A 21,784-nucleotide genomic window follows, 5' to 3' on the forward strand; every position below is an offset into this window, starting at 1 on the left:
AGCACCACCATTTTTTTTTTACAGGGCGGCATCAAAGCGGTGGTGTGGACAGACGTAGTGCAAATGGTCCTCATCTACGTGGGATACATCATGGTCATCGTCTCGGTGAGTAGAAAGCAGTCCTCTGGTCACAAATGAATGCTGATAATGCTTGTAGTAACACTTGGTGCTGAGATAGTTGTGTGGTCTCACTTCTTGACCTAGCCCAGGCGAAAAAAAAATGCAAAACACAGCGCCCACGTTCCTCGCCCTTGTTTTTATTTTCCGTTTTTCTTTTTGTGAGCTGTATATTCACAACCTTGCTTCCTCAATGCGCTCAGGGATTTGCGAAAGGTTGCTTATTTGTAATAAAACACTGCAGCTCTAATTCACAGGCTTCGGTTTGTAATAGGTCACAGTCAGCTGTTTTGGGCTTTGGTGCACGTGTCATCGTACCCCACCTTAGCGTTCAGCTGGGGCGTCGCTATTGTCATGCGAGAAAATAAAAAAGCATGCATAAACCTGTGCCGCCCCTTTCAAACATCAATGTTTTCGATATACGAACAAAGTAGTAGAGTGGTCCAGAAACGGCGACTGCGTTTACGCTCATTACGGCTTGTTTAGTACTTGTTTTGTTGCGACAATGCCGCAGCTTTTCTTTGCATTAGAGCCAGTAAATTTGTTTCTATAAATGCCTTGTAAGGAATTCCAGACGGAAAGCGGAGAAAAACGAGCTCTTGTGTAGGCAACGCCTCCTATGTTTCAATGCCAGGCGCATTGCTCGATCCGCAGTAAGACCCGTTTAGACACCTCGGTTCGTTTAGTCATCCCGGTGTGCATGACCAACATTCTTGGCTTAAAATTTTGAATATTGAAAAATTGTAAGGTAAAATAGAAAATACTGAAGGTAATGGTCCATGCTTCGATGTGTAACAAAATCTTTTTTTTTTTTTCATCCCTCTCATGATGCACTCAAAGAGGAGGAGGAGCAGAGGGAAGCGCAGGGAGGTTAACCGGAAAAGTAAACCTGTTTGCTACCTTGTACGGGGGGAGAGGGATGAGGGGATACCAGGATGAAAGAGAAAAGGAAGTAGCAAGAAAATGAAGTCAGTATGCAAAGTCAGCAAGCGTTCGGGAGCAGTGAAGACTGCCATAGAAAACCACTGGGGAACTCCTGTGACGACAGCAAGAACGCTAATAGGAAAAAGAAATTCTAGACTGTCGTCGGATGATTGGCGGATATATTCATTCTTATAGTGAAATTTCACAACCTATGAAAAATTTCGTTCATAAACTCTTCCCCGTTCAAAAATGTTTTTCTCAGGAATTGTTGGGCACGCGCCATTCACGCAGATATGGCTGACTTATGGCTTAGCGTGAAATTAAGGGTCGCTCTCTCCCCCTCCCTGCACTTGCGGAAAGCGGGCAAAGGCTAGCGAAAGAGAGAGACAAAGGAAAGGGCAGTGAGAGAGGGCTCAATCTGCAGAAGCCGACTGACTTGTCGGGCATTGACATCGAGGAGGCGTTGGTCAAGGCAACTGTTTCCTAAGCTTTGGTTTCTGGCTGACCGCTCAGCATAGATAGGGCGATGGGCGCCACAAACGTAGACACTGTGTGACTAGTGGGATGCTGCCAATCAGACAGCCTCATGTTTCGCCTTTTCTCGTGCGCATAAAAATATGTTCCGCTTTTCTTCTTTAGCGGATGAGCTTGTAAACGCGCTCACCGTTCCATCTGTTGTTGCAAGCATAGCTACTGGCGATGCTTTATTTTAATGACGTCACAGGCGACAGAGTGACGCCACCAAGCATAGCTAAGGCTGGAATAGACACCCGAGAGAACCTTTGCACCCGGACTAAAACTCTTTTAAAAGAGTCAACTATGCTCTGCTTGAGATTGTTCTTCGTCCCAGGTCCCCTATCACAATGTCAGCAGCCATCAGGTGCAGCAACAGTTCATTATCGTCATCAACTTTTCGGTATTTTCTCTTGTGCATTCTATGTAAACTCTTACAAAACTGTGAGAAAAAACTGCTTGTACCTTATCTGGGCATCCTCCTCTTCTGTCACATTCACAGAAAGCCTTCCAGGAAGTTTGTTTTAAGAGGTTAAAATATTCTGTTTTTAAGAATTGAATGTTTGTTAACTCGTGTCTCAGGGGATGGCATGAAAGAGAACTCTTATCGCTGTCCTAGTCTATGGGTAAAGTCTTTAGCGGGGGAAAGTTTATCGGGGCTGTAAGCTCATTGTTTAAACCCCTTGTTCCAGGGCCTGTATCACCTGGGCGGTTTCGGCAACATGTGGAGGATCGCAGGCGATGGAGGCCGACTCATTTTTGTCGAGTAAGACGTGAAGTATAATGCACAAGCTGCATATTTTTACTTTCAGTGTGCTTCTTTCGAACCGGTCGACTGAAAGGGAAAAGTTAATCATATTTTCGAACTAGACGAGAAAATAATCTTTCTCAAAGCCTTCGCTTGAATCACGAACTATCTTGCCTCGCGGGCAGTGGAGGATAGGGCTTACATTTAGTGAAAAGGGAGAAGCAAGAACAACAACGCCTTCACGAATTAGAGGCCCATGATGCACATAAACCTCCGAAGGCGGCAGTCGCGTGAAACAAAGAAAGCGAAGTAAGACTGCACTGCATGTATTTCTCGTGAGGAAGGCCACCACTAGGCCAGCTTTACGGTTGTTTCATAGAAGATGGGTGAGAGCTAAGCTTCCGGTGCCAACGTCCGCTGTATGCGCTCGCTTGAGCACTAAGGAAAGTGCCGACACAGCAAACAGAAATGCATTTTAGCAACTCCGGCTGCATTTCGTGGGCACGCACATCTTAGTTGAAACTCTTGTGGTAGTTTTTTATTGTTTATGCTATGGCCGCGTTTAACGCTAGACCCTCATAAGGGGACCGCTGATGGCGCACGCGTTTATGGGGCTCGCCTTTGTCTCTGCAGGCAGTTAGACAGCCGGAATCTAAGCGATAAGTACCGTATCACAGGCCTTGGACTCAGCAATAATGAATACACTCTTTTCGTGACGGTTATTTCTGAGGCGCTGGCTGACGTCATTCTAGGCTGCGATACCGGCACAATTAAAGGCCGTTCTTAGAACAGACTATCACCACTGTCGCGATAAGCGTGTCGGGACATAAGAAAGAAAAGGGCGTGTTGTACAGTAAAGCTAGGTTACGTTTCTGGTGGTAGGTAGCTTTTACGGTGTGAAAGCAGTTCATCTGAAAACGCCTGGCAAAGCAAAGGAGTTCTGACAACAAAAGCAATGGCTCCGTGCCTAGAAAACAAAACAAACAGAGAAATTGAGCTCTTTTAACAGACTCCTGCGCTGCTTAATTCGCATTTTAGGTATACGGCCATCCCTTTCTCATGCAAGGGTAAGGCAGATGCTACCGTCAGGAAAAACAATGTCTTATTAAATTCCGGCGTAGCACGGCGATGCGCATGCAGTAGGCAGAAATAAAAGTTCCTTTTTAGCTTGTGTGCGCAGGCATATTTCGTGACATAGCTAGCTGGTAAGGCTAGTGACTTGTGCAGGCATATACACTGCTTCCGCATGGTCCTCCGTTAAATACGTACGTATTAACGGATTATGGTTTATGAGGGTTTAACGTCCCAAAGCGACTCAGGCTATCAGAGACGCCGTAGAGGAGGACTCCGGAAATTTCGACCACCTGGAGTTCCTTAACGTGCAATGATATCGCACAGTACCCGGGGCTCTAGAATTTGGCCTCCATCGAAATTCGACCACCGCGACCGGGATCGAACCCGCATCTTTCGGGCCAGCAGCCAAGCGCCATAAACACTAAGCCACCGCGACGTGCCAACGTAAGTATTAACTCATGAAACATGAAAGAAACCCATACTGCTTCAGCATGCGGAGAATAAAATGCTGCACCCTCATTTATAGCAATCAGTTTTGGTTTAGACTGCTAGAGCGCCACGTCCGTCATGACGTGACTGGGCGCCAGTGCAGGAAAAGAGGGTTATGGCGTGCAGAGGATTACAGGCCAATGGCGTAAAGACATCACCTCAGCAACGCATCACTGATTTCTACTCAAGTCAGACCATCTGGCTTCGGCAAACTCAGTCCTCTCTTGCTTCCCTCTCTTCCACTCACCCATTCGCTAATCCTCGGGCACTAGTCCTCGAGTACTAGTCCTCGTGCTCAAAAAATCGCAGAAATTAACGCAGCTTTCCACGTATGAAAATTTTCCCGCCTACTCTACCTAGTCTGGTCTAAGTCCCTTTGGACCCTGTGGTCCATTTACATACAGATTCCCCCTTTCTTGTCGAAAAGAAGTGTCCTTCAAAAAGAAAGAGGGACTCAGTAAGCGAATGAAGGGGTGGAGGGGGGGGGGGGGCGGTGAAAACATCAGCACTTCTGCTTTCCTTGTTTTTTTTTCTACAGGGAGGAAAAGATATTAGCTATCACATCCGCATACGAGGCAAGACGGAAGAAAATCTGTCATATCTAGACGGTTTATATATTTGCCTTTCTCGAGGTGCCTATCTTGTCCATCAGGAACTCAACGAGGCGCATGCAAATTAAGGTAATATAGCTATCCGGGGACCGTGAAAGTGTCGCGACAGCCTTGGCGGCACCGTGCGCGGTCTGTTCGCACTCCGGCTACCGGGCGTAAGCGGCACACAACCCCTTTCTCCCAGCCTGCACACCAGCAATTACGTGCACGTGTCCAGAGATAAGCCAGCTGCTATCAGACCTCAAGAAGTGGCTTCTACAACGATGTGCTTGCGGTGTTGTCTGTAGCAGACGCAATGCCAGGTGACGCGTTTCGTTCCTGTGTTCAAGCCTTTGAGCGCCCTTGAAGCAAACTGCGATAATTATATAGACTGAAGGCGGAGGATGCAGACAAGAAAGAACGTAAAGGACGCAACTCTCTACTTAATCAGACATGACTTTAATGCTGCCATGATACGCTTACGGAGGTGGAATTGTCGACAAAATAAAGTAGAACATTCAAGTGCAGCTCGTGCACGGGCGTCCAACTGCAAAAAGAATAGCTGCAAAGTGTCGATGGGGTGCTGGCGCACGGTTAGATTTTTGAACAACATGTACTCTCCAGCTGCGGGCCTAGGCTAATGAAAGTGTCCTAGAGGATATTAAGGCGCGACAACCCTTTCAGAGAAGTAGTGTTTGATCATTTTTAATTCGTGTGCATTATAGGGGACTGATCGCGGTAAACAGAGTGAAGTCCTGCCCACTGAATTGTGAGCAAACTGCCCATCGTGGCAATTGGCCGTTAAACTAATTTCTGGTCGCGAAAGGTTGCTCGTGCCTTGGTCGCACAAGCCCCACCGATGGCAGCACCAGCCATCGCAGGGCAGTGGCGCATCTCCGTTGCATCACTGCTGCAGGAGTGGTATGAGAACTCCCAGGGATCTATGAATGTTAAGTAGAGAATGGCCGAAATTGCAGCGTTAAAAGAAGAACACTGTAACGAAGGCGCCGAGAAGTAAAAAAAAATAAAAATGAATCGGTGTGCGACCAACGAGCATATTTTGTAATGGCGACCGCTCACGCATTTTTTGTCGTGTCGCTCAAGAGAACACCATTCAGTTTGTTTGTTTTTTGTCAACATCTGTGCGTCTTTCTTGCGCACACAGACAATAAGGCTGTTACGGCTCTGCGCGTTCATGACGCTGTAGGCCTGACTATCTTCACGGCAACGGGGCAGTGACCCTTCCTCGTGAGTTGCACGTGATACCCTAGCGGTGATCAGCAACTTAAGTGCGTGCGTGCGCTGCTGCGGAGCGCGTTGTGCGGTTCACCACTCCCCTGTGTTGTGCAAGCGAAGGTATCCTCATTTGAGGAGGTGAGGGCTCGGTGTTGGAAACCGCGGCGGCTGAAGACTTTGGCAATGCTGAAGCTCAAATCTCCTACACCCTTGGTAGGCGTTAAGTCTGGTAAAAGCATAAAGAGAGACAAAATAATAATCACTGAGTCCATTATCGAACAAAGGTGCTGATGCTTACTCAGAAGAGCGGTCGAAGTCGCTTATTTCAAAACAGGATGTTTCCAATTGCAGTCGCCATCGAACGCTCCAGCTATATTCCTGAATATCAATTGTAAATGTAGAAGGCATCTGTAAGCCTGTGTCAAACCTGCATCGTTATGCTAAGGGGCACAAAGCCATAGCCACTGAGCTAAGGATGTGGTTGAACATATTTCTAGACCTGTATCGATCGAAATTTAAAAATTGTTTCATTAAACCCTTCGCAATGCAATCACCTGCGAGGCGGTGCTCGTTTTTTTAATTGCTCTGGAAATTGTTTTCTCGCTTTTCGAGTGCTATTATTATTTATTATATGGCAACATTTAAACGCTTGTTCGTTTCACGATCATTTCATAGATGTAGAGGCTCTGAGGCTACAGAGCAAGTACAGTAAAGCCTCGTCAATTCCAAAAGAAGCTCGGCCCCGGCAGACGTATGAGCAGTTCTTTGGCGTAACTCACGTGAATTCGGTGGAATTTGGCCGTGCTTTGGCAAATTCAGGCTTGAAGTGGATTTTTGTGTGCACAGGGTGGTGGAGATGGGGTGATGATGATGGTGACCGAATGACTTAGAAGTCTGACCACTATACCACGAGTCGCGCCGGTGTCCAATTGTAACTATGATAGTCAGTAGGGAGGGTAAAACGAGGTGTGCATTTTATTTGTTTTTTTTTTCTGCTGTGCTTCGCTATTTTGTATCACAGCGTCTAGCCGTTACCTCATCTTCAAAACTTTGGCATCGGCGGCGCCCTCCGCATAGCCCCCCTGCTCCTGAGGGAGGGAGAACACTCCGGTGGGGGGTGGGGGGGGGGGGTGCAACTATAGGTGCCCACGAGTAAAAAAAAAGCACCTCCCTTTCAGTGCCTTTTATTTTTTATTCTTTACTTGTGTTCTTAGTTTCCTTGTATAAGAAACTAAAGGGTCGCAGACAAAAGGTGCTTCCTTGCCCCTGACTGGGTCTGAGACCCCAAACAAACTGTACGCGGAGGAAACGTCGCTATACAAACACGGTACAAAATTCAACTTTACTCACATAGCGGAGAAAAGAAAAGTAAACAAAGCATACATAAAAGCACTTCCCACACCTTCGGGCACCACCTCGCGCTTTCCGTATACGAGGCGGATGCGCTAACCACTAGAGTACCGCTGCGATGGTCCAGTGGTTACAGCACTGTCTTTTGTCTTTTCATCTTAACAATTCATACAAAATGAATTTCCCACCCAATAAAATCAGTGGATAGTTTGCGCCCTATCTGTATGTGTCATTCTTGTCTGTGTAAACCTTGAGTAGCGCAATAACAATGCCGAAGGTTACAGCACCCACTCTAATATGCCAGCTCTTATATGACTTCTTTTCACCGTGATCACAAGACAGCTAACGCTATCTCGGTGCCTGTAATCGTATTATATTACGTCGTGTGCGTTTACTCAAGGTGCGCTTTTTTTTCTCGCGATGTGTGCGTTTGGGGCGGGCAGGCTGTTGATGCCCTTCGTGCTCTTGAGAACGTATGGTTGGTTCATCAGGCAGTGTGGGCGCTGTGCAGCACTTGGCAGACCTGCGAAAAATGGCTGTGGCCAAGCAAATTTCTCTCACGAAGCAGTCAACGATTGCAGATTTTTTAATTTGTTGTTCCTGAAGCAGTAATACTCTGTTGATGTCGGACACTTTGTTGTGTTTTTTTTGTTCCGCCTAATAGTTCCACATCTCGATTAATTCGGACATTTCCACCTGTCCCGTGATAATATAATAATAATAATAATAATAATAATAATAATAATAATAATAATAATAATAATAATAATAATAATAATAATAATAATAATAATAATTGGTTTTTAAGGAAAGGAAATGCGCAGTATCTGTCTCATATATCGTTGGCCACCTCAACCGCGCCGTAAGGGAAGGGATAAAGGAGGAAGTGAAAGAAGAAAGGAAGAGAGAGGTGCCGTATTGGAGGGCTCCGGAATAATTTCGACCACCTGGGGATCTTTAACGTGCACTGACATCGCACAGCACACGGGCGCCTTAGCGTTTTTCCTCCATAAAAACGCAGCCGCCGCGGTCGGGTTTGAACCCGGGAACTCCGGATCAGTAGTCGAGCGCCCTAACCACTGAGCCACCGCGGCGGGTCCCGTGATACCTCAATTATAAGATTTCACTGTGAGAACAAACTCACTTGACGCGCTGACCACGTGGTACAAATTAAGTTGACTGGCGACAGAAATGCGTTCCCGACCTTAGACGGCCAGAATGACCAGCAGAAAACGAGACAAAATGAAATGTACTTCTTTACATTTGTGTCCCGGACACTTCGATGTGCCTGAATTCCACGCGTCTCTGCAGCTTCAGCACGAGCCTGTACGACACGTACACCACGTGGAACGTGGTGCTGGGCTGGACTATCGGGTGGATGAGCGCCTACTGCGCCAGCCAGACGCAAGTGCAGCGCTACTCCAGCATGAAATCGCTCAGGCGAGCACGCAGGTTGGTAGACGCCCACACGCTTACCTCTCACGATAATTTTTGCTATCGCGCAGAAACGAGGTTCCTCAAAACCGCGAACCTCTAAATTATGCGAATCTCAACCCCGGAAAAAAGTCAGGACGCGTAGAACACACCGCGTAACGGCGAAGAAGCAGACTGCGCTGCATCTAGGTGTCTTGAAACTCGGGACTGTTTGTTGCAACGCATAAACCACTGCCACAGTAGTCCTTTTTTTAATGTAGTCAGAAAGCTTATTGCGCTCGAAACAATCTATTGAGCCATCTATTCATGCAAATACTTTACCCTGAACAACGTAGTTAGCTCCGCGTGAGCCACTATCAACAAGTGCAACATCTCTAAAAAATTGTCACATTAACAAAGACCCAGTTAACTGCTCTAATTAGGCATTACATTTATACTATTACTGAATTCTTCAATTTTTCATGGACTTCAGACCTGCCTTTTGCAAAGAAACGAGCCCTCAAAAGTTCTGAATCTCCAAAGGCGTGAAATTGGAAAACGCTTTTGTTGAACTCGATTAAGGAAAGGTGTGCTCACGGCCGAAGGCATTACCGAGCTAACATTTTCCAATAAATAAGTGCAGTGTAATTCTAATTACGTACAAGAAACCTTCATCCCCCACCCGTACAGCTTTAAATAGTGATTTCCTATTACAAATAGAGAGTCTAGTGTGCATATACCTAAATATATGCCTCTCAGCGACCACGAAGCACGCTGAGTCAAAACAAAGCAACGCTCTAACTTCTTTCAGAACTGTATTTACTGCAAGTCCTGCTTTCTGGGGCGTCATTCTTTAATTGGGAGGAACTATGCAACATTGTAAATTAGTGACGAAAATGGAAGACACCGACCAAAAGAAGAGATTGAATCACGATTCGGCTCCTGTACGGCAGCATTATTCACAAATCTAGATAGTGATTTCACTGCACACATAGTCAGTTCACAAAAGTAAGATAGTGTTAAGAGCATATTGATAGGAATCGTCAAACCTTCCGATGCGTAGCAAAATTTTGCTTTTAAATTCACCTTGCGCTCAAACCGAGTGGTTAAGGCTACCAAAGAAAACCAATAGGATGAGGGTTTTGACAATAACTGTGAGGTAGCTGTGGAATACAGCAAGATAATGTTATGAACGCAATGGTGGCGCGAGTGGCGAAACCCTCCAATGCGTGGCCGAATCTTGCTTTTAAAGTTTGTCCTTTTCTAGCACCGAGTAATTAAGACTGGCATAGAAAGCCACCTTGAAGTGTTTTTGACTTGAAATAGCAAAAAGCTACAAGCGTCCCGAGGTCGGATGTGCGGATATATTGATTGTTATGGTGCAGTCTTACAATATGCGAAAAAATTGCAATAGAAAACAACTTCCGGTTGAAAAAAAAGTGCTTGTCCAGAAACTTTAGGTATGCATACTTCTTATTTCCGGAATTGATACAATACCGTGTACATATGAATGGTGCTTTAACACCAACACGCGCAGGGCTCTGTTGCTGAACATTCCTGGCGTCGCTATCACGCTGCTGATGTCCGTGCTCTCGGGACTGATCATCTACGCAGTGTACGGGGAGTGCGACCCGAGGCTCACAGGCGACATCGACAAGGCGGACCAGGTAAAGGAAATTGCTTCATTAAACGAATCCTAAAACAAATTTGGGGTTCAGCTCTCACAGCATGCCCTGTGGCAACCACCACAGCCGGCACATCCTCCTCGTGGGCAACATGAATGAAAGACTGCAAGTTAACTTCCCTGAGATATAATTACTTTTTGAACACTCTGAACACGAATAAGCCTATATTGGAGTAAAAGGTGTTGTAGGCAGTAGGCACATGCAGTGGCTAGGCGTCTGCGTGGCTTGGCTTGGCTGCGAGCGGCTCGCGGCGGCTGGCGCGCGTCTCGTGCTCGTGCCGGCATGCTCGTGCTCGTCCTCAACCCAAGAAAAGGGGCGCAAACTTTCTTCTACCGCACTTCCTTATGATGACCAAGTTCAGGGGTATATTTCCATAGCAAAAGTACGCGATACTTAAGGCTGTCATTGGAAACAAATGTCATTTTCAAAAGATTCGAAGTCCTGACAGTTGCAAACATTTTAACTGAGGTTTCAACATTAATCTGCTAACCTCGAGAACTCTGGCGCCGCGTTTAAAAGCGTCTTTCTATTGCTAACCGCATCTAGTTACCATACTTTATGGTGGGAAAAATGCCTCCGTTTCCAAGACTAAGCATTCGTATATTAGGGATTGAAATCTACCCCAGAACTTGGCAGCATGCCCTGCCCTTGAAAGGGAGTGCACTGACTTACTCCCTTTTTACTTCCATATAGGCTTGCTCGTGTTTAGGGTGTAATAATCAGCCCCTGCTGACGTTGTGGCTAGTGCGCTACAGACTACTCCCTTTGTCGATTCCGGCAGGTGAAAAGCTCAAATTTCTCGTCAACAACAACTGCACGCGCAGTGTTTGAATTCGAATGCCACGCTTAATTTCGCACTGGAACTGGAACGTCCGGCTTCGACTAAAGTTAATACGGAGCTAGCAGCACATCGCAATGACAAATGCTGCAGCAGCTGCATTTTACTTTTATAATGCGCAGGAAACTCCACCATGAAACAGAGCACAGTATCCGCATTCAACTTAGGATTGCTCCTACAGTACGAATAAAAACCAGACTTTTCCCTTTGTTCTAAAGAGCTTTTCTATAAAAGTCCCATCAGACATTTTCAACTTTAGTAAAGGACTAACATGACACTTCTTTCATGTGTGAAAACGCATTGCTCTATTTCATATAAGAGCTATACCTGTACACTCGGTGGCGCCCACTCGTGCGCTGCCAGGTGTACTTTAATTAAAGCGCAACTACGACATTGTACAAAGCTATAACTGTCTAATGTCTGGAGCAGCAGTACGCTTGCACACCCTATGCGACATGCACACCTAACCCCGAAAGTAGTAACCTGGCATTCCCCATCTTTTCATCAGGCCCCTACAGTCCACTTTTCATGAAGCTCGAAAACTTCCTCGTCAGTTTGCCCCGCCCTCACCCTTCACCACACACACAGGCACAAAAAAAACACATCTGCAATCCACATTATACTTACAACTAAACACAAATAAATATCAACGGGTCGTATTTCGTAGCGATTCTTTCCCAATTCTTTCTCCTTTTATGTCATTGGTAATTTCTCCCTCAGAAATAGGAGCCCACTTTATCACTCCTTAGGACACAGAATACAGAGGCAAAGGTAAGAAGTGAGAGGGGGATCTTTAAAAAATGTGGCACAAAGCACGCATTCATGTTAGTCATTGGCATTATTGTCACCTGAAACTGCGGCAAATAGAAAAGGAAACTTAACCAAGGCCGCCGGGTGCCTACCGCTTTTCTAATGAGTACAAGATTTCCCCTGGCCTGGGCCTTGGCACTGCTGACGTTAAGCGATTGGAAAAGGTCGTTTGGTTAACCTCACCCCTCCCTCGATTGAAGTCTATCCGCAAAGGAGCCAAATCCGCCTTATGCGGTGAAGTCCATTGTGGCCTATTTGTTTTGTTCTTTTTTTCGTCGACTGAAGGTGGGGTGAAAGACCCATTTCCCAAGTACTTCACCTTAATGAAGCCGAGCACCATTCCAGGAGAAAGCTTGCACACATTGTATCATCGGCGGGAAACCCCGCACGTCCCACATGCGAGGCGGATTCTAAAACCACGGGGCCAAATTTTTTTTCCCATTCTGCTCTTTGTCATTGGAGACTGAACAGGGAGGGAGAAATCTTCGCACTGTTGCAGGAACTCTTCCCAAAGGAAATGGCGGTTCGTAAAGGGGCCAGGGCCCACAAATAACACGTTGCTTAATGAAAATATAACTTCCTCTCTACAAATGATCAATCTTCGCTCTGATTCCAGCTGATGCCGTACATCGTGCAAGACCTGTTGCGGAACTATCCAGGACTGAGCGGTCTCCTCGTGGCCTCTGTCTTCAGCGGCTCCCTCAGGTGGGTTTTCACGACTACAGCCTCTGCGTACAGCGCACGTTAAGAGTGAACACTACGAAGATAAATCAAAGCGCTCTCAATCTAAGCTGATACATACTTCGCGGGAAAAAAGCGCGAACGACGGAGAGAATGGCAAAGGGGACAAAGATAGCCTCGGTCCCACCTGCTTCGGCTGTCCTGTCCTTGGTGCTGCTTTGTTTGAAGTTAAATCTTGAGCGGCTATACAACAGGCTGACGAAGGTGTTTTGCGTGATTAGCTGTGGAACCAATTTACAAGTTTTGCTGATGCTAGGCAACCGCCCAAGGCAAGACTTATGCATCTCGATGTGAACTCTGTTCTATAAGATGATGATTATTATAATTTTTTTCTGGAACAAGAGCATCTGGGGCCAAAGAGCGCCATGGCACAAGGTATTTTTCTTTTCCCAAAGTGTGGTCGGAGACTTATTTCCCAAGCATTTCACCCTAAAGAAGCTGAGCACCAGGCCAAGCGTCCGCTTGTATCCATTGTGTCACCGGCGGGTACCCGGCTGAGGTGGGGACCGAACCCCGCACATCCTGCATGCGAGGCGGATGCTCAAACCACTAGATCATCGCTCTAAATCTTCTAAAAGAAGATTTTAGCATAATGCACATTGCCTAGTTCAACCTCTCTAAGGGGCGTTTATAGGTGCGCCTAAAGTCACTAAATTTAGTGACTCTAGGTGCGCCCATCGCTGGTCTACAAGTGGCCTGTAGGAACTACCTGGGCATACGCATCGTGGTACGCCGTATTGTAAATGTTTCTAATTTAGCCTATATGCTAGGTGTCCCACAAAAGAAGTGTGAATGGTACAGAAACTGATTCACGTCGCAATAATAAGACTGAAGTATTTGGGGGTTCTTCTAGAACAGAGCAGATGTCTTCCATTTCACAAAGACATAAATAATATCAGCTAGACAGTTTGTCATTAGATGCTTGTAGAAAGTAAAAAAGGAAGGAAGGCTATCAGTGTCACAGTCTTCAACGGCATCTTTGAGGTTAACGCTTTTGAGGTTTTCGAACAATCTGTTTCTGTTGGCGCTGAATTACTGCTGCTGCCTCCAATATTTGGACAAGCGCCGTCCCTCACGCACAGGCGAAGGGCCACTGTCGCGTGCGTCTCCTTTACTTCTACTTCGCGCACTTCCTTCTTCCTTCACAGAGTGTAACTGGCACTCACAGTGTCGCAGAGCTTCCAATAATTGTACCATTGCGGATTCGTTTTGATACATTGCAGGTTTTCGGTTGTTTACTGGCATGTGTATATAGCGCTTCGGAAGTACATTTTATTTATAATGAGCCGCCATGGTGGCTCAGTGGTTAAGGCGCTCGGCTCCTGACTCGAAAGACGCGGGTTCGATCTCGACCGTGGCGGTCAAATTTCGGCGGAGGCGAAATTCTAGAGGCTCGTGTGCTGTGCGATATCAGTGTACGTTCAAAAACGCTAGGTGGTCGAAAATTCCGGAGCCCTTCACTACGGCGTCCCTCAAAGCCTGAGTCGCTTTAGGACATTGAACCCGAATAAACCATTCATTTCGCACGAAATTTATCACTCACATTCCTCTTTCTTTTTGTCTTGCAGCACCCTCTCATCGGGCTACAACGCCTTGGCAGCTGTGACGTGGGACGACTTCGTTCGACCACGGGTCACCATGAGCGATGCCGGCGCGCTCCGACTCACAAAGGCCATGGGTACGTCTCTTCTAACCCAACCTGCCATGTATATCTGTAGCCTCTGGAATGGCGGTGAAGCAGTGACTACAATTTATGCTCTCCGATTGCAGCCGCAGCGTACGGCATGTTGTCCATATCCATCGCCTTTCTCACTGGTACCATGGAGTCTATCATACAGGTCAGTTTGCATTCTTTTTTCCTTAAACGCGACTGAGAGAACGAGGCGCAGCCAAATTTTCTGGACCATATCATAGTTTATTTTTTCATAAAGTAAAAGAACTCTTTTCCTGTCTAGTGGCTGGATAATTGGATACCCAAACCGTATCCAGTGCTGTGTTTGTCCCTTTCTTAGTCCCGTCCTTCGTGCGCTGTGCCTCCAGCTTGAACCCAGCTTATGCTTCATTGAATGATGTGTCTGTCATGCGCCACGAGTACAGTTCGACTCATCAATGCATTTAAAGATGGCATCTTTCGCGGAGACACACGCATGCATGAAATATGAGCTATTGCTCGGGTAGGCAAACTCATCCCAATGGATTACGCGAACGCAGGCCTCCGCATCGCTGGTGGGTGCCCTATCCGGTCCTCTGCTGGCTATCTTCGTTCTGGGCACTTTTTTCCCTTGCGTCAAGAAAAAGGTGAGTGCAACTAAACCCGGTAAATGCCCGCGACCCCTCTCGGAATCACACAACGTGAAAGCGGACAGGTCTGTAAATGACTCACTGGCGAAAGCGCTAGCATGCTACTAGATAAGACAACGTTAAATAGGGGATACGGGTAGAGGCAGGCTAGGGTGGCACCGAATGCAAGCTTCGCCGTTTCCACGAAAGCCCGGAAGTCTAGACAGTTGTATTTTCGGACTCTGTAGATGCCACCAGCACAAAAATAACTCTGAGCCATCCTTGACACTTTAGTGGCAAATTTTTAGTACACTTGTTACCGTAACGTAGCCAAATATTACAAAAATAGTAAAGTATGGCCTATTAACTCCAGCGATAGAGTTTAGAGGGCGCTTCATGGTAATAAACTTGTTCTCCGGGCGCTTTATCCTTGCTTGGTGAGCAAGGCTGAGTGGTAAAAGGTAAGTTCTTTTCAAAATTCTCATCTGGGTCAATATTTCAGCGCGCGACGAGATAACGGGCATAAAACGCCGGCGCGCCCATGGAAGCAAACGAAGCGGTTGCACTTGGTGCTGCAGAATGCCGGGTCCCCAGTTTCCACACACGGTAACCCAGGTGGCAGAGCGGTTGAGTTTCCGGCTGGCCACCCGATGCCCTTGGAATGCGTGGCTCCTGTACCAGAATAAAAGCTCAAGTCGCGCGGGGAGGGATGACCAATGGGACGACAATTGGCGCTCACGATGTGTTGGAAACAGGGCTGCCCGTTTTCACTGCTACCGCTCATGACTTACAGAATAAAAATGGCAAGAATCATGCAAGGAAGTACGTACAGCCATGGCCGAAAGTTTGCGAGATACGTATTCGCAGAAAAAAAAGCGCATTTATGCGTTGCTTTGCTAGCCTGTAATGCGAAGGCAACATAACCGCTGGTCCTTAAGGGTAACGGAGTGGATTCCAAGAGAAGGCAAGCGTAGTAGGGGGTGGCAAGAAGTTGGGTGTGCGGATGAGATCAAGAATTTTGCAGGGAATAGGGTGACCGCAGTTGGCACAGGACAGGGTTAATTGGAGAGAAATGGGAGAGGTCTTTGCCCTGCGGTGGCCGTAGTCGGAGTGATGATGATGAATGCTAGCCAGTCAGCTTATATCGATTACAAGAGGTGGAGAACGCAAGGCACGCCACGGCGGTGTGGTTTTCATTGGCCTATTTTGGCCGACCGCGCAGAAACATCTTTTTCCCTATAATCCACATCCCACAAACATTTGCATAATACAATGCAATGAACGAAGGATTTACAAGGAAGGGTCATAACTTATCTCGTAAGCTACACTATATGAAATTGCACGAAATGGTTGTGGATCTAGAGCTCACTGGCTTAATCCATTCAAATGCTGTATACTCAGCTGAGAGCCGAAGTACCGTAAGCACCTTGTGGAGATAACAGATGTGACACCAGCTTTCAATTTGAGGCTTAATAAATCAGGCTTCATGATCAATGCCACCGCTGATACAATACCGCTGATCCGGTGCTTCTGACACAAGGTAACCGATACCAGGGGCAGAAGAGGCAGGTATATGAGTACGGATAACCTTGCACAAGAAGTTCACAGAAGAGCATGAACAGGTCTAGTAAGGCTAAACGGAAGCAGTAGTGAAGCATGCAAACGGTGGGATAGATTAGTTATAAGGTGTAATGCAGCATCTTGGAAGGCAGAAGAGGTTATGGCCCTGAAAGAACCAGGCACTGAACGGTGCTGTTCTGGCCGTCGGCGGTTGTTCTAGAGCCAGCCAGCAGCGCAGGCTCAGCGATAGCACTGCCGCTACCGCGGAGCCATCCTGGCGACTCAAGGCGTAGTGCACATTACGGGGTCATGGAAGGGCTTCAGGTGACTGATATGCACCATTTCTCGGCCACTGTGGCGAAAGTCAGAGAAGGGTGTCAATGGTTCGACGACAGTTCACAAGGGAAGGTTTATACAGAACACGGTAAGGTCCGCGATATTTGGCGAGAAATGTGGACGACAGGCCATGGGAGCAGCAGAGATCCAGAACCAAACAAGTGAGCCGGAGTGAAGTGGTACGTTGGTTTGACCACCAGAATCTCGCCGTTCTTTTTCTCGATTCTGATCATCGGACGTGAGCGAACGGATGAGCTGGCGGCATTCCTCGGAATACTTGGCAATTTCAGAAGCAGGCGCGCAGTAGGATGCATCAGGATGGTAGGGAAGAATTGTGTCTAGCATACTTGTCGATTCGCGTCCGTAAATAAGAAAGAACGGAGAATATCCGGTGGTGGACTGGACGGCGGCATTATATGCGTAGCTTACGAACGGAAGGACGAGGTCCCGGTTAGAATGGTCGGGACTGATGTACATGGTGAGCATGTCACCGAGTGTCCGGTTAAACCATTCGGTGAGGCCGTTGGTCTGAGGATGGTACGCTGTGCAGGTTCTGTGAACGATGGGGCATTCTGCGAGGAGCTCCTGGACAACCTCTGATAAAAACACACGGCCGCGGTCGCTCAGAAGCTCACGAGGGGCGCCATGGCGGAGAATGAGCTGACGGAGAATGAAGAAAGCCACATCTCGCGCAGTAGCCGCCGGAAGAGCCGCCCGTTTAAGCATAGCGTGTGAGATGGCCTATGGCGACTATAACTCAACGGTTACCAGAAGGGGAAGAGGGCAAGGGCCCGTAAAGGTCGATGCCAACGCGATCAAAGGGACGGGCAGCGCAAGGTAATAGCTGCGACAGGCCAAAAAGGCGCTGTGGTGGGGACTTACGGCGTTGGCAGTCAAGACATGTACTTGCGTAAAAGCTGTACATACCATGCCAGTAGTACCGGTGTCGAAGTCGAGTGTAGGTTTTCACAACACCAGCATGAGCAGTCTGGGGGTCGGCATGGAAAGAGGCACAGACTTCAGCTCGTAGTGGGCGAGGAATGACGAGGAGCCATTTTCGACCGTCGGGCATGTAATTACGACGATAGAGGAGACCTTCATGCAAAGTGAAGTGACGGGCTTGACGCAGAAGGGAGCGAGAGGCTGCCGCCGTAGGGCGCCCAGACAGATGGTGCACGAGAGATGTAATCCAGGCGTCCTTACGCTGTTCCACAAGCATGCTCGGTGGGCGCAACGAGGACAGCACGGAGCCAATGCTGGAGATGGTCGCAGTGTTGGAAGGCAGCGGAGACCGCAAGAAGGCGTCAGCGTCAGAATGCTTGCGTCCGGAGCGGTAGACGACTCGAATGTCGTACTCCTGAAGGCGCCAAGCCCAACGGCCAAGGCGATCCGATGGATCCTTCAACGACGACAGTCAGCACAAAGCTTGATGATCGGCAACTACGTCGAATGGGTTACCGTAGAGGTATGGTCGAAATTTGGTTATCGCCCACAGAATGACCAATAATTCTTGTTCTGTGAGGGAGTAATTAATCTCGGCCTTGGACAGCGTGCGGCTCGCATAGGCGACAACGTATTCTTGAAATCCAGGTATTCGCTGGGCGAGCACAGCACCAATGCCCACGCCGCTAGCATCCGTGTGTATCTCTGTCGGGGCGTTAGGGTCGCAATGACGAAGGATGGGGGGTGTTCTCAGAGAACCATGAGGACAAAGAGATCTGGGCTTGAAGCCGCGTCAGAGGCGAAATTATGGTAGCGAAATTTCGTATGAAGCGCCGAAAGTAGGAACAGAGGCCAACTCCGCAGTTCTTTGAGAGTAGACGGCTTTGGAAAGTCCGAAACCGCGCGAAGCTTTGCCGGATCCGGAAGGATGCCCGCTTTGGATACGACATAGCCGAGTATGGTAAGTTGGCGAGCTCCGAAGTGGCATTTCTTGAAATTTAATTGCAGGCTGACGGCGGCGAGGCAGATCAAGACTTGGCGTAAGCGAGTCAGATGTGTGGAGAAATCGGCCGAGAAAACAACGATGTCGTCGAGGTAGCAAAGAAACGTCTTCCAGCGCAAGCCACGCAAGACGTTATCCATCATGCGTTCGAATGTTGCGGGGGCATTGCAAGGGCCAAATGGCATGACGTTAAATTCGTATAACCCGTCGGGCGTCACGAAAATAGTTTGTTCACGTTCGGATTCGGCCATGGGGATTTGCCAATATCCAGAACGCAGATTCAGAGACGAATAGAATTCAGCACCTTGTAGGCAATCGAGGGTGTCATCTATGAGCGGCAGAGGATAGACATCTTTCAGAATTATTGTGTTCAGGCGGCGATAATCCACACAGGATCTTATGGAGCCATCTTTCTTTCGAACTAGCACGACCGGGGATGACCAAGAGTTGTGCCTTTATAATCCCGCGATCGAGCATGTCGTCCACTTGCTCAGTGATGACTCCACGCTCTGTTGCTGAGTGCTGACACGCGATACGGGCGCTGTCGCAGAGGTGGATGGGAGCCAGTATCGATGGTATGGTGGACATCTAAGAACGCCAGAGGGGAGACTGGCATGCGTCAAACGATCATCAAAATTAGTGCAACCGGCATAACAGCTGCTCACGGTACGTAGAACTAAGACCTTGATCCACGGCGCTATACAGGTTGTCAGACGGCGGTCGGGATAACAGGGGAACAGGAGTAAGAGAGTCCAGCGATGGAGCAAGAACAGTTTCGCGTTCGTCGACGACTTGGAGGAATTCAGCCTGTTCGACGCGCCCAAGGCATTCACCACGAATCAGGGTCACTGGAGATGCCAGGGGATTGCTGACGAGCATGTCTGTCTTTCCATAGGTCACCGTGAGAACAGCGAATGGAAGCGGCGTGTTCTTGCGGCGAAGGAATAACTCAGAGGGAGTAAAGAGTACAGGGACGGGGCGTTGGTCGCGTGGTGAGGCGCACGAGAGGGATACAAGGACGGAGGAATATGCAGGGAGCTCGACCGTGAGACACATGTACTTTGGCCGGATACTCAGGAGACGGTTCGGCCTGGGAGGCGTTGGGCAGGGCAGAGAAGGTAACTTCGGCGCGGGCGCAATCCACGAAAGAAAGTCCCACACGAGAATTACGTCATGGGAGCAAGAGCAGAGGACCAGGAATAAAATTATGTACAAGACATCTTGAATAACGGCTCGTACTGTGCATGTTACGAGTGGCTCGACCTGTTCGGCGGCAGTAGTGCGAAGAAAAACTCCAGAAAATGGCGCCATAACCTTCTTCAGTTTTCGACAAAATTTCGCATCCATAATTGAGACAGCAGCCCCCGTGTCCAGGAGAGCACAGGTTGCAACGCCTTCGACAAAACGTCAATAACGTTTGTTGGTGAGATCAGAGGCCTTGTAGAGATCCCAGGAGGCGCAGCTCTTCCCTCGGGAACTGCGCGCATTAGTTTTCCGCAGCGTAAGGGCTGGCGCGACGGTGCATAGGGGAGATGGAACGGCGCCACGGCAAAGAGGAGCGGCGAGAGGTGGCAGCCTGGCGGTCGGTGAAGAAGGCAGGAGGCAGAGGGTCTGCTTGTACGCGGTGCGGCTGCGTGTAAGACCCATACGCAGATGGTGGCAGGACGTCAGCAGGCGAAGAAGGACGACTGCGGCAGTGACGGGCTACATGGCCGGCGAAGCCGCAGGCAAACCAAACGGACCTGTTGTCACGAGTACGCCACGGACGACCGCAGTGAGAGACTGCCGGCGCGAAGCGAGGCGACAGTTGTGCCACCCGAGCCCGATACGAGAAAACAGGCGGGGGCGTCGAAGGCAGCGGCGCTTGAGTGGCGTCTTGAAAAGGGCCCAAGGGATGGGATGGCGGTCTGGCGAGAACGGCGGCGTACGTAAGAGGGGTATCCACAGGTTGCTGAGCCAGGGGTGGCAGGGCCTCCGCGACCTGGGCTCGGATCGTCTGCTGAAGGGTGGGAGTCAGCGCCGCTGGGGGGTCCCGAACTCCAGGGATGAGCGCTAGTTGACGTGCGTTCTATTCTCTGATGAATTGCTGAATATCGTGCCTGAGCTGCGGCCCTCCTGCGATCACGGCATCAGCGGGCAGGGCCTCGGCATACTGTACAGTGGGGCGAGTGAGGACGCGTTGCTTGCGGAGCTCTCTGGCACAAACTGATAACGGAGGCCACGGTGTCCGGCTGCTTGGCCAGAAGCATCATCGATACCCTTCATATTTTTTTTCTTCTCAGCCTCGGACATATCACTGTTCACGCGCTTGCAAAGATCCACCACGTCCTCAATATAGCTAGTGAATTTCTCGGCGGGCTGCTGAGCCCGCTCTCGTAAGCGCTATTCAGCGCGGAGTTCACGCACGCCAGGACGGCCAAATACCTCAGTGAATCTTGGCTTGAATGTGGACCATCGGGCGATATCCGCTTCGTGGTTGCGGAACGAGAGATTTGCGACATCATCCAGGTAAAAGATGACGTTGTTAAGTTTCATGGCGTCATCCCAGCGGTTGTGCGTGCTGACCCGCTCGTAGGAAGCCAGCCAGTCCTCGACTTCAGAGTCGCCGAGCCCACTGAAGACAGCCGGATCTCGTTGTCGAGGCGTGCCGGAGCAGACAAGCAGATCAGGCGGCGGCTGTGGTGCCAGAGGGGCGTTATTCGCAATTTCTGATGTTACAGTGCCGCTGCGCAGCTCCAGGACGGGGTCAGGGTGACCTCCAACACTTTAAAAAGGGTTTACTGGCCCTGAAAGAACCAGGCACTGAACGGTGTTGTTCTGGCCGTCGGCGATTGTTCTAGGGCCAGCCAGCAGCGAGCGCCCAGCGACACACCACGTTGACACATCTTCGTCGTTACAGAAGCAGTAATGATGCCAAGGCTTACGTTTGTAAACACAGTGTTCTGCATAAGGTCACAAGTAAAATCAGGACTTGTAGGGAACCAAAGAGTTTGGAGAGAAGTTTGCATTAAGCGCTTAGCGCAAGACTGCAAATCAAGTTAAGCAGCAGATATGGACTGAACATGCTTTCAAGTGCAAAAAACGCATGGAAAATATTTCCGAAGACCGGCTGAGGAAGACAAGAAACAAATGGGG

At 48.7% G+C, this 21,784-nt stretch overlaps 1 protein-coding gene across 1 annotated transcript in view; it reads left to right on the forward strand.

Annotated features, from left to right (window-relative positions):
* Window positions 1-21,784, forward strand: part of LOC144099268 (sodium-coupled monocarboxylate transporter 2-like) — a 62,754-nt gene that overhangs the window by 24,072 nt on the left and 16,898 nt on the right. Inside the window, exons 6-13 of the mRNA XM_077632453.1 lie at window positions 25-105; window positions 2,247-2,320; window positions 8,353-8,493; window positions 9,992-10,121; window positions 12,404-12,492; window positions 14,097-14,206; window positions 14,299-14,366; window positions 14,740-14,826. Coding sequence (XP_077488579.1) covers window positions 25-105; window positions 2,247-2,320; window positions 8,353-8,493; window positions 9,992-10,121; window positions 12,404-12,492; window positions 14,097-14,206; window positions 14,299-14,366; window positions 14,740-14,826 — 780 coding nt within the window. The remainder of the gene's footprint in view (window positions 1-24; window positions 106-2,246; window positions 2,321-8,352; window positions 8,494-9,991; window positions 10,122-12,403; window positions 12,493-14,096; window positions 14,207-14,298; window positions 14,367-14,739; window positions 14,827-21,784) is intronic.

Source organism: Amblyomma americanum, chromosome 7 (assembly GCF_052857255.1).
Source record: "Amblyomma americanum isolate KBUSLIRL-KWMA chromosome 7, ASM5285725v1, whole genome shotgun sequence".
Taxonomy (NCBI): Eukaryota; Metazoa; Arthropoda; class Arachnida; order Ixodida; family Ixodidae; genus Amblyomma; species Amblyomma americanum.